General features: G+C 35.7%; 1 protein-coding gene across 2 annotated transcripts; it reads left to right on the top strand.

Moving 5' to 3' along the window:
• Positions 1-5,666, top strand: LOC100820483 (sucrose transport protein SUC4). Of its 2 annotated transcripts, none has more exons than XR_003265001.2 (6): positions 1-727; positions 2,216-2,955; positions 3,265-3,328; positions 3,412-3,455; positions 4,602-4,824; positions 5,058-5,666. XR_003265001.2 is itself a non-coding variant. In XM_003519168.5 (6 exons), exons 1-5 carry the CDS (start codon positions 217-219, stop codon positions 4,758-4,760), a joined length of 1,518 nt encoding a protein of 505 aa, XP_003519216.1. In that variant the 5' UTR covers positions 1-216; the 3' UTR covers position 4,761; positions 5,058-5,666. The 2 variants fall into 2 exon arrangements, 1 of the variants encoding a protein (XP_003519216.1); XM_003519168.5 differs by having other exon boundaries at positions 4,602-4,761.
• The last annotated feature ends 6,695 nt before the right edge of the window (positions 5,667-12,361 follow it).

The raw sequence follows: 12,361 nt of genomic DNA, 5'->3' as shown, positions 1-12,361 counted from the left end.
TGATCACAAGTCACAACAACGGAATCGCACTGAACTGCACCGCACCACACCACCTTTTCTTCTGCTTTACACAACGGTGGAACCGCCACACACACACCCTTTCTCTCTCTGTCTGTGTGAGTTTGTTTCTTTTTTGCGTTATACCTCTCTTAAAGTGTTCCCGCCAGAGAGAGAGAGAGAGGGGGCAAGGCACCGGGAAAAGTGCCACTAATTGTGATGCCGAATCCCGAGGCTCACCACCCCTCCCGGTCCCGGGCCCGGCCCTCCACGTCAGCCGCGGCCCGCCCCCCGGCCCGGGCCCGCGTCTCCCTCCGCCAGCTTCTGCGCGTGGCATCAGTCGCGAGCGGCATCCAGTTCGGGTGGGCCTTACAGCTCTCTCTGCTGACGCCCTACGTTCAGCAGCTGGGGATCCCCCACCAATGGGCCAGCATCATCTGGCTCTGCGGCCCAGTCTCCGGCCTCTTCGTGCAGCCCCTCGTCGGCCACATGAGCGACCGCTGCACCAGCCGCTACGGCCGCCGCAGGCCCTTCATCCTCGTCGGCGCCGTCGCCATCGTCGCCGCTGTTCTCGTCATCGCTTACGCCGCCGACATCGGCTGGCTCCTCGGCGACACCGCGGACTACCGCCCTGCCGCCATCACCGTCTTCATCGTCGGCTTCTGGATCCTCGACGTCGCTAACAACGTCACGCAAGGTCCCTGCCGTGCCTTGCTCGGTGATCTCACTAGTAAGCTCCGATGATAATTCTCTCTCTCTCTTGTCTTGTCTTCCCCGTTTGTTGAATTTGCAATCGCTAATTGAAGTTATAACTGTTTATGGTGAATTGGTTATTTCGTAAATTGATTTTGCGAATGCAACTGAACTACTGAAGTAGTTCGACGAAGATCGAGCTACCTTGTTGACTTCGTTTTCTCTTGAAGGATCGTGCAGTTGGTTAATTTTTTGAACTTTGACCGTTATGATCAGCGTGCGTTTTTACTGTTGACCAGATTTGACCTCGCTTTTTTCTGTGAAATGTTACTAGGGCCTGTTTGGATAAACTTATTTAGAAACTTTTTTTGAGAAGAAAATAAGAAAAAAAATGAAAAATGAGTTTTTTCATAAGCTAAAATAAGTTCTCTATTAATGAGAGGACGTTGACAACTTGATGATTTTTGTTACGGAGAATGTAAAATGTAAAATGCGATGATTCAATTGTGTCCAGTGTTGAGAATTATTTTTTTGTTGGGATAAGGCTGGCAGTGGCGCCTAGTTCGTAGGTTGGGTAGAAATGGCGGCCAAGAAGTTCTGTTGGAACAAATTGAAGTCTCCGAGGGACATTGTACACTTTCTCTGCATTGAGTTGTATTGAGGGGGTCAGGGGTGTTACTAACTTACCATTTTCATTCTGTGCTTTCTTGTGTTGCCAGATTTGTTTAGTGCTTCTTGCTTTGAAACTCATGGTTTTGGATGCCGATGCCAAATGATTTTTTTACTTTAGCTACGACCTTGATAGTTGAAGAAACCTATGTATGTTGAAAACTATAGTTAGTCTCTGAATAATTTAATGTGTACAATTAAAATATAGAAAAAGAAAATTATTATTCAGAGAACAAAAAAATGCATACATAAGATTATATAAAGATTAGTGCTTACTGCTAAGCATTTGAAAATTGAAACCATGGTTCTTTTATTAGTGTGGCTACAACTAGTATCTGTCTCCAATATTATTTTTATTTTATTTTATTTATCTTTAGTCAATGGTGCATATCACACTTGAACTTTGTTTTTTATTAGTGAGTCTTATGTTATATAGTTAATGGTCACATTTATTTTCCAGAATTAGTTTTACTGTCTAGCTTGGTAGGTTATGAGCTGTTGGTTTGAGTCTATATTTTTATAAGTTTCAAATTTACAATCTTATGTTGCATATTCGCAGTAGTGCCAAATTTGAAACAACTACCAATCTTTGGTCATATCTGTTAGATGCTATTATGGGATAAGAGCCTGAGCTACTGAAACTTTCGATGCCTCAGTAATCATATCTGTTACTTTAGATATATAAATGCTCATTTCAGAGAGAGAGAGAGAGGGTAGGAGAATTATGTGTGCTTCTTATCAACAAAAAAAAAGCACAAAATGTTTTTATTATGTTTGTCATCATTTTTATGAAATGAGTGATCAATTTGGAAAACAAACAAGACATTGATGTTCCTATTTTTCTTTGAAATGTTAGGCAAGGATCCTCGAAGGACACGTGTTGCAAATGCTTATTACTCACTGTTTATGGCCATTGGTAACATTCTTGGCTATGCAACTGGATCATATAGTGGTTGGTACAAGATTTTTACTTTTGCCCTTTCCCCTGCTTGCACAATTAGTTGTGCAAATCTCAAGTCTGCTTTCTTTCTTGACATTGCTTTCATTGCGGTCACAACATATATCAGCATCATGGCAGCTCATGAAGTGCCTCTAAATTCAAGTGAGGCAGCCCATGCTGAAGCAGGGGCAGGGGAGTCAGGTAGTGCAGAAGAAGCTTTCATGTGGGAATTATTTGGGACATTCAAATATTTTACAACCCCTGTATGGATAATTCTGTCTGTTACTGCTCTGACATGGATTGGGTGGTTCCCATTTACTCTCTTTGATACTGATTGGATGGGTCGAGAGATTTATGGTGGTGATCCAAATCAAGGCCTTGTTTATGATACTGGAGTTAGAATGGGAGCACTTGGTTTGTTGCTTAATTCAGTTGTTCTTGCATTAACATCATTGTTCATGGAGAGGCTATGCAGGAAGAGGGGAGCTGGTTTTGTGTGGGGAATCTCAAATATCATGATGACCGTTTGCTTTCTTGCAATGCTAGTAGTAACCTATGTGGCAAATAACATGGGCTATATAGGCAAAGATTTACCACCAACTGGCATTGTGATAGCTGCGTTGATTATCTTTACCATTCTTGGGTTTCCACTGGCAGTAAGTTGCCCTACTCTACTGCTAAAAGCTTATTGTTCCTTTCCTATCAACATTGAATATGTGGCTAATACATATCAGTTGCATTAATTGATTTGCTTTGGCTGTGCAATCTCCTTTAGCTTAAACTGTCTTAACTCTTATCTTGTATAATCTCTCTCATTTTTTGGGTGCATTCCTTGTGACACCTTTTATTTTAGTACAACAAGGTGTCAGAAATGCAAATTTGGTAATGGTCCCAAATATAGTGAACAAATTGAAACTATATATACTGTTTGATTAATTTAATCTGCTTTATATTATTTATTGCAGATCACTTATAGTGTTCCATATGCCTTAATTTCCACACATATTGAGTCATTGGGACTCGGCCAAGGTGGGCTTTTATTCATTGCCTTTTGTATTCTTTCTTGAAGATGTGTCTGTAGAACTATTTATATGAATTGTTGGTACTTACAGGGTTATCAATGGGTGTCCTAAATCTGGCAATAGTGGTCCCACAGGTATTTCTTCTTTTGAACATATATGATTCAAGTCAAACTACATTTATGTATCAACCTAGTGTGAAGCATAATCTTAGTAAATTTTCATCTGAACTCGGTCTACTTTTATTATTTAATATATGTTATCCTGAATGGAATGCAATTAATGGTCCTGAGTCATGAGGCGCATTATGTGCTGCTTCATGCCGCTTGATAAGACAACAGTCCTAAGTCCTGAGAATAGCTATTATTTCAATCAAAGTAAATTTAATCAGCATGAAACTTTTGTAATATCAAACTGATATAATGAAAACTTGAAGTGCATTTCTGTTTTCTCCCAAATATCACACGTCAAGAAACTGGCAGATTTTAATATGGTATACATAGATTATGAAGTCACTTGCATATAAATACTTTCTGTTAGAAACTGTTAATTTTTTCATCCATTGTATTTTGAATTTGAAAGAAACCCACTTGCATACAGGTACACTTATTATCGTTGTATTTGAAACCATAAAAGTGTGATTTGATTGGATTTGATAGGATGTCCTTTACATTGAACTGACTAGATTAATCGATTCTTCAATTGGAGCTTGTTACAAAAAAATAAAAGGAAATTACTATTTTAGACCTTGAAATTGTAGAAGACAGTCCTCTTAGTCCCAAATTATTAAAATTTCAAAATAGTTCACGAAATTGTAGACTTTTAGTCAAGTTGGTTCAGTCACCACCCTCAGTTAACTAGCAGTGTCAGACATGTTGATGTTATGTGCTCTGATGGCTCCTATGTTGGTGGAGATGTGGTAAACCAATCACGGGGAATATTTTGACAATGTTTTTTGCGACATTCTGACAGTTTATGAAGTATACGGCTGTTATTTGTATATGTGGTTGCTGTGTTAGATTATCAGTTGAGCCAAGTCAGCACCTTCTCAGTTCCTGACTCAGCAGTCAGCACCTTGTCAAAGTCAGTTTGTGCTGTCTTTCTGTTATGACAGCTGGAGTCTAACAAAATCTGACAAATTCCTATTTTATAACTATGCTAACAAAATTTATTTATATATCAATCAGTTCCTATTATTTCATTGTTCCAAACATACTGTATGCAGTTCTAAGCCAATGATGTTTTGGAGCTACTAAGTTACATGTTTATCATGTTTTAAACAGATAATAGTGTCACTGGGAAGTGGACCATGGGATCAGCTATTTGGTGGAGGAAACTCCCCAGCCTTTGCTGTGGCAGCTGTTTCAGCCCTTATCAGTGGACTCATAGCTGTGTTGGCTATTCCTCGATCTGGTGCTCAAAAGGCTCGAAGCCATGTATGAGGTATCATGTTCTGTCTGCTTTTGGCATTTATTTCTTTCGAAGAAGGATGGTGAAAATGAACAGGTAGCATGGATTTGTATATAGTTATTTTTTTATTGTATCCTTTTTTCCTGAGCAAAAATTTCAATCTCCCAATTGTTTCCGAATAAATGAATGAATGCTTGAATGTACTTTAATATTATTGGTCATAATTTAAAGTGAATGACCTGATTTTTTAGTGTTATTATTTTCTGAAGCAAGCTTTGGGAACAATTTTTGTGTATGATCCTGACGAGTGAGTTGTCTGTTTAAAACAGTGAGGTTGGTTGGCTATGTAAATCATGAGAGACTTCAACAAGCTGTAGGAAAAGGGTGAATAATACTCTTGATGTCAATGGAACGATGTAAAAAACAAAATTCATATATCATTACTTTTCTAAACATCTTGGAATCTCATGTGAATGTGTAAATCATAAAAGCTGTTTCCAAATACTGGTTGACATTTTGTGCAATCAGTGGAGACCTTCCTCATTGTAAGTTAGTTCTTCTCGTGCAAGATGTTCTTTTCGAGGTTAATTGCAAAGAAGTTAAGGCATCTTCCATGGGTTCTAAAGTTCCATCTTGGGCAACATTCTTTCCCACCAAGACGAGTTGCTGCTGATTGGGAATTATTCCACATGAAAAATTCTTTTATTTTTAGGAAATTCTGGTTGAGCATTAGTAGTGCTTCTATAATGAAGTGTTAGAATCTTATGCGTTTGTGCGACTTGTTTGTATTAGTGGCATGAATGTGTTAAGTGGGCAGCAGTGAACATGTGAATTTTGCTGATGGAAACCTTGATGGGGACATGGCTTAATGCTCCTTATTTTGGTATAAGTATTTTTCTCTTAAAAATAAAATTCTTGAACGACTGGTTTGATTTGTAGGTCTTGCTATGTAATGCCTTAAAGACATTTTTTTTTTGTTTTGATCGGGAAAGATAATATATTTATATATATAAATAAAATGTAGAGACAAAAGTACCAGAGGTACTTACACAGATACATCACCCTTGCCACAGATTTCATAACCCGCCCCATCTATGTGCATGAGCAAATGAATATACAACGCGGTTACAATATATTAATGATGCTGGAACATTGATAGAAAACAACCACATATAAATGTTCTATTCCAGTACCCACACGCACAGATCAAAAAATGCCCACCAATAAAAACTCTTTGTTTAAATACTATACACTACCTGCTCTAGACATATATCTTTGCATTAATAATAGATATTTCTAGCTATGCCAACATTGCAGACTGTGATTAGAAGAACCTGTCAGCCATGCAAGAAAATAAAAACGAAAACTTCATCACCAATTGACCTTCCACAAGATCTGGTCTTCATCCATAATCCTCCAAAATACAGGTCCCTGTTCGAGTGCCGTCGTGCAAAAGAAACAGAGAAGCCTCTTTCCAATATCCCCTTTATATCCACTGCCATGAGTGATACCGTGCTTGATAGACAATTTCCTCTTGGCAAAAAGCTTTTCCTCTAAATATGATATTGTTCCTGTAGTTCCATATGCCCACACTAAGCTGCTCCACACACTTTGAATTACATGCTGAGAGAAGTGATCTGACGGGTGTAATGGCAGCACCACCAACAACTCACACCAGCTATAGCATGACTTCCAAAGTTGGTCAACTTTGATACATCCAAAAGAGAACATGAGCAATATCTTCTACACACTCCCCGCAAAATACAAACGCACCCCCCGTTTCTCCCCAAATTTCTTTCTCTTGAGCAAATTATCGCATGTTGGAAGCCTATTGCGTAGCACCCTCCATACGAAGCATTGAATTTTGGGAGGTACCAATAGATTCCAACATTTCTCAAGCAATGGATCAATAACTATCCCTCCTTTGGTCAACTCTAAATACAAGGATCTAACCGAAAATGCACCGTCAGGAGAAAGTTGCCATATTCACACATTCTCTTTATCATTTTTAACTTCTGTTTCCCCCACCTCTCGAAGCAATTGATCAACAAGCTCCTCCTCCCAACTAAACTAATGTCGCCCCCAAGAGAAGTTGCACTGCCATGACCCTCCTTCCCACCTTATGACCTCATGAATAGAGCAATCTTTTTGATTGGAGTTCAAGAACAACCTTGGATACTTTGATTCCCAAGATTGCCCATTCAACCATGAATCTTTCCAGAACAATTTTTTTTTTCCATTACCAATATTCTTTTTAATGAGATTCAAACCACCTAGACTCACTCCTAGCTCCACTCTCATCTACTAAACCTCTCCACCAAAGTGGTGTGCTATGATCCGACAAAGCCCCCTCAAGACCTCTCCACTCCCCATATTTTGAGACCAACACCTCACACCAAAGCAACTCATTTTCACACATCAATTCCCACCTCCACTTTGCAAGAAGTGCCCTATAAACACAAACACATTTTTTACTCCTAATCCTCCAAGTTTTTTAGGCAAGCAAATCAAATCCCAACTTTCCCAACAAATTTTCCTCTCCCCCTCACCAACAATCCCACAAAGAAATCCCTTTGAAGAGCCCTAATTTTCAAACCCACCTTTTTTGGAACTCAAAAAAAATAAAAAAAAAAAAAGAACGAAGGAAGAGAGGATAAAACAGAATTTATAACACAAACCCTACCCGCAAAGGATAGGAATTTGTATTTGAGGAATTCTTCATTAAATTAATTATCTTAATTACTACAAGAATAAAGTATTAAATGTTTTTATGAATTTTCAAAATTAATGTTTTTACTTTTAATTCACGGTTTTGCCAATAATGAGTAATGTTTAATGAATTAAAATTGAAACATTTTTATTAAAAAATATAACATGTAATGTTATCCCTATTTACATAAGGTGATTTATAATAATAAATAATTTGATTTTTTTTAACAATAGCCTTAACAAAATTGTTTTTATTTTTAATTTCATAATCAATGCTTGGGGACAAATTCCTCAATTCGTTTTGCTACTTTTGTACCATGGAATAAATTCGTGTTACATACACTTCGCCACGATTTGCTTTCAATTATCGTTCGCACAATATCTTTTACTCAAGCACTTCTCTTCACACACGCTACATACATTAGCTCGTATCAAACCTATTTATAATCAATTGATGAATTCGTGACAGTAATTACTAATTATTATTTATTATAAATAGTTAAGTGGTTAATTATAAGGAAAATATTAGATAAATTAGTTTGATAACTGACTAATAAAGTGACATACTGACATGTAGTGGGAGAATAGTATTATTCGACCATTTCGTCAGTTAGGCCCATCAAAATTAAAGTCTTTTTTTTTTTTTTTTATCCTGATTTGTGATTTGGTCTATACGAAAGATGCATACGTCTTGGTAAATGATTAGTCATGGTGCCATGTGGTGGAATTTAACATTGTTATCTCCCTGGTAACTCCATTAAATCAAAAGCAAAGGATGCAATTTGATTCGTGGAGAGAAAGGAGGATGAATAATGAATTTGGTGGTTGTATCTATTACATGGATAAAAAAGCTTTGTTTGAATGCATACAATACAAGTGTGGAATCTGTTCGATCTTCTAGAGAAGCATAACCATGTCAAAGTTAATATTTGATTTGTCATGTCACTCTTTCCTGAAGTTTGCGTTGTAGTATTCCACTATTCATCTACTTCTTTAATCAGCTTGAGAGTCTTATTCTTATGTGTTCTTTTTAAAATACCTTTTTATAAATAAAAGTATTTCTGTCTATTATATTATTAATTTTATTTTGTACGTCTCTCCTTTTTTTTTTATCTCTCTTAAATATGCACATAAATTGTAGAAATAGAATTTCTGGAAAAAAAAATAACCTGTCTAATTTTCCCGTTCAGCCAACTTGAGTTAAAATGTCTTTTTAATTGATGACAGTTCATTTGTATGCCATAATCACGAGATCCTAAAATTGTGTCTCTTTCATTTTGTTAAACCCATTAGGTGGGAGGGAATTAGGCACTGTCCTTGCCCAATCACGATGCCAAATTCGAATTTGGATCCCAATTCATGTTCATCCTTTGAATGACACCGGTTTTTATTTTTCCATCTTCAGTATTCATTCTGTGGATGCATGGTACATAAAAATTAGAGGAAATTGGATATATAATTTTTTTGCTACATGAAAATTTAGGAAAAATTTATGGCTTAAGGAATATTTTGTTTTCTTTTATTTATAGAAATTGATATCAGGTATTAAAAGATTTATAATAACTTAACGTTAATCTTTCTTAATAAAGAAGCTAAAAAAAATAAAAGTAAAATAAAGTTCTAACAAGTTACATGTCACATGCAAAATTATGTCTTGCTTCAATCAACTAATCTGGTAGAGTTAGTTAAAGTTGGACATAATGATTAGGTAAACACTTAACATATATAACCGTTGGATACATAAAAGTTAATATTTTATTTTTATTGCTAAATATTAGTTATTAGTTTGTTAATCTAGTGGGAAGATTTGAACCCAGAATCTATTACTCTCTCCCTTCACTCTTTAAGTCAAATTTATATTTTCATAAAAGATAATATTATTTTGTTAGAGATTTTCAATCCCCCATAAAAAAGACAAAGTAGTTGAAGTTTTTGCGAAGTAAATATCCAAAGGGGAGAAAGTGAATGCGTCTGATAAATCCCCATCGGCTTGGGAGAATCCCTCATAGTTATTTGTGCATTTAAATCATATTAAAGTCAAGCTAGAAGTATTCGTAAGACCAACTTGTGTGCATGTGCGTAGTACTTGACCTGTGAGTTAATTATGAAGGATTCTTATAGTGAGGTTGTGCCTAAGATATGTGCCTAATGAGGCCATAGCCTAGAAGCTGAAAAATTAAGAATGCCATGTTGGTTGCTGCCAGTGAGGAATTCGTTTAATTATTTAAAAGTGGGGGTGTGGGGTTTGTAGTTTTTTGTTTACTTTTATTATTATTATTATTATTAATTTGGTTGCTTCACTTGCTTGGTGTCACGTCCCTTACGATCAATGCCAAACTTTTTTACTATGTATGGCATCGCCCAGTATCCAAATGGGAACACTCTCGGATCTAATGGGAAAATAGGTCCACAGTATTTCCTAAATAGGGGCTAGCATGTGCTAATCAACAATTTTACCATTTCCAGGGACTAATCACCAAAAGTGTGTAGAGAGTAGAGTAACCAACTCTAACTAGCTAGTACTTTCATGATGGCCCCAAAGCTCACCTTGTGCGTGTTAAAACGCACCATGACACAAAAAGTTGTTGGTGTTTGGGTCTAGTTAGCATAGGTGTTTGTGTTATTTGTAGGGTAATTAATCATTTCTTTTTATAAAGCAATACTGTTCGACTTAGGTATTTTATTTTCAAGTAATACTGTTCTAGATATAAACATTAAATATGAATATATCATTTCTAATAAAAATTTGTAACTTTTTTTTATTAATAAATATTAATTAATTGTTAATTCTTTTAATAGAATAGATTCATATTCATGATCTCTTTCTTTATTTTTTCCTCTCACAACTTCAAATTTAAACCTGAATCACTAAATTGTGAGAGATTAAGGGTGTGTTTTAGAAAACTTTAGGTTGAATATAATTTATTTTTCTTTCAATCAACTGATATATTTCACCAATAAGACTTGAATCTAGCAAAAGAAGCTAGTCTCCCATAACGTGATAAATCAAAGTTCAAATCTTTGTTGACATAGATATCTATATTTAATATGTAATTGTGTTTCAAACAAAATTATCTTTAAAGAAAAAAGACATGTGAGAAAAAAAAAACTTCTCTATTTTGAGCTTTGAAATATATGAATTGGCGTTTGATTTTTTACAAATGACTAATCAAACACATATTAGTCCCTTCCACTATATTCAACTAGTTGATCTCTTAGCACGTTTCTAATGCTATCCTACACTGGCTACACATATATGACTCGTGACCTTTGTTATACAGATTAAATGGATGTTGTGATTGGAACAAATTAAATTCTCTCTCTTAATGTTTCAAAATTCCCATCTGTCTCTCCTCCTTATGGCCGTCCACCATCGTTCCCGGGTAGCACCACTAGTGGTCCCATCCATTCCATAATAATATTCATATTTATAGATATAATCATATAAATGAAGATAACCTCTACAAAACGGACAAAAAAGGTGCATTATAAAATCCTCTAAGCCACAACTGAAACCTAAATACAAGACAAAGCAACTTGTCATTGGAACGTGTGCCCGGTAAAAGACCCTCTATGGCTAACTATATTAAATAATTGATTAGACATCTTATATTAAAGATTTCATTTCTCCTCTATTGGTTAAAACACATAAATTACTCACATTACAATTCTTACATAACTTGATAAACATATTGTGCACCCATTCATTGCCCCAATCAGTTTGCCTGCTCGTGATTGAACATTCAACGAGCAATAATATGAAGAAGTAGAAACTGAGGGACATAAACTTAGATATGTCGTTTGTTTTTGGGTAGAGTATAGAACACATGTATATTTTACTGGATATTAATCATATTTGAGCATAATATGATTATTATATGGATGGTAAAATTCTTTCTGACTATTTAATATAATTGTATATTTAGAACTCGAATTTGAGATTATTATTTGTTAAGCAAAAATTATCTCATATCTAGTTGATATGCATGTTTGGTGATCTAAACTTAGATATGGTCAGGGGAAAGTGTTGCAATCTCTAGAATTCGGGAAAGTAGTCATCAAGGGAATGTTTTGGCCTTTGGGGGTTTCAGATATGGTGCTATCCACACTAGACAGCAGGAGTTGTGTTCGGAATGGGGTTTTATGACATTGGTTGGGAAAGAATGGAACATGCAAGGCTTGGCTGCGTCAAAGAACATGCAAAGATAGACATTTTGCCTTCCAAATCAGAAACTATTGTCCAAAACAAAACAAACCATGTTGCATTTTGCAGTATATGAATTTTTCTTTTTAAATATATACAGTACAAGGGCAATTCTAGATTATATATGATTGCTCTTTGACACATTACTATTAAGGCAGTATTTTAATTTATTTGATAAATTTCATGTGGCTCCCAAACTTAGGTCCACTTTCATGGATCCACGTGTCAGTGAAGATAAATCTAGTTTTATGGTAGCGAGGTAAACCATGAAAGTAATAAAGACTTGTATGGATTAATGGTATATAATGTTGTGGATGTGGTAAGACAACCGAAAATATTAAACTGTCTTATGTTCTACTTTTATAGATTCAATGCCTATTAGTAAGTTCACTATTATTATAGAAGTCCAACGTAGTAAGTAATTAAACCGAAAACAGCTGAGCAAAAATATCGACTTAAAAGGAGAGCTTACTGCTATAAACCATAGTTGAGCAATCAAAGATATGCAAGGGGTCACGACATGTGGTCATATCGGATTTTCTTATAACTATAAATCAATTATTAATAGTATGTTTGAAGGGTGAGATTTTGAATAAAAAGGGAAGGAGGTAACATGTAAGTTTTCATTTTTAATAAATATTTTAATTAAACTTTTATATTTACCTTAGTATTAATTGGATGTACCTAGCACATCCAAAGAGTCTTTTTGATGATCAATAA

Source organism: Glycine max, chromosome 2, assembly GCF_000004515.6.
Source record: "Glycine max cultivar Williams 82 chromosome 2, Glycine_max_v4.0, whole genome shotgun sequence".
Classification (NCBI taxonomy): domain Eukaryota; kingdom Viridiplantae; phylum Streptophyta; class Magnoliopsida; order Fabales; family Fabaceae; genus Glycine; species Glycine max.
Note: the sequence above shows the minus strand (reverse complement) of the source record. Positions and strands in the feature narration are given on the sequence as shown.

Excerpts from the sequence above, each read along its gene's own strand:
- LOC100820483 (XM_003519168.5), top strand. The coding sequence starts at position 217 with ATGCCGAATCCCGAGGCTCACCACCCCTCCCGGTCCCGGGCCCGGCCC. Across the intron at positions 2,956-3,264 it reads TTCTTGGGTTTCCACTGGCA|ATCACTTATAGTGTTCCATA; the intron begins GTAAGTTGCCCT and ends TATTTATTGCAG. Across the intron at positions 3,329-3,411 it reads GTCATTGGGACTCGGCCAAG|GGTTATCAATGGGTGTCCTA; the intron begins GTGGGCTTTTAT and ends TGGTACTTACAG.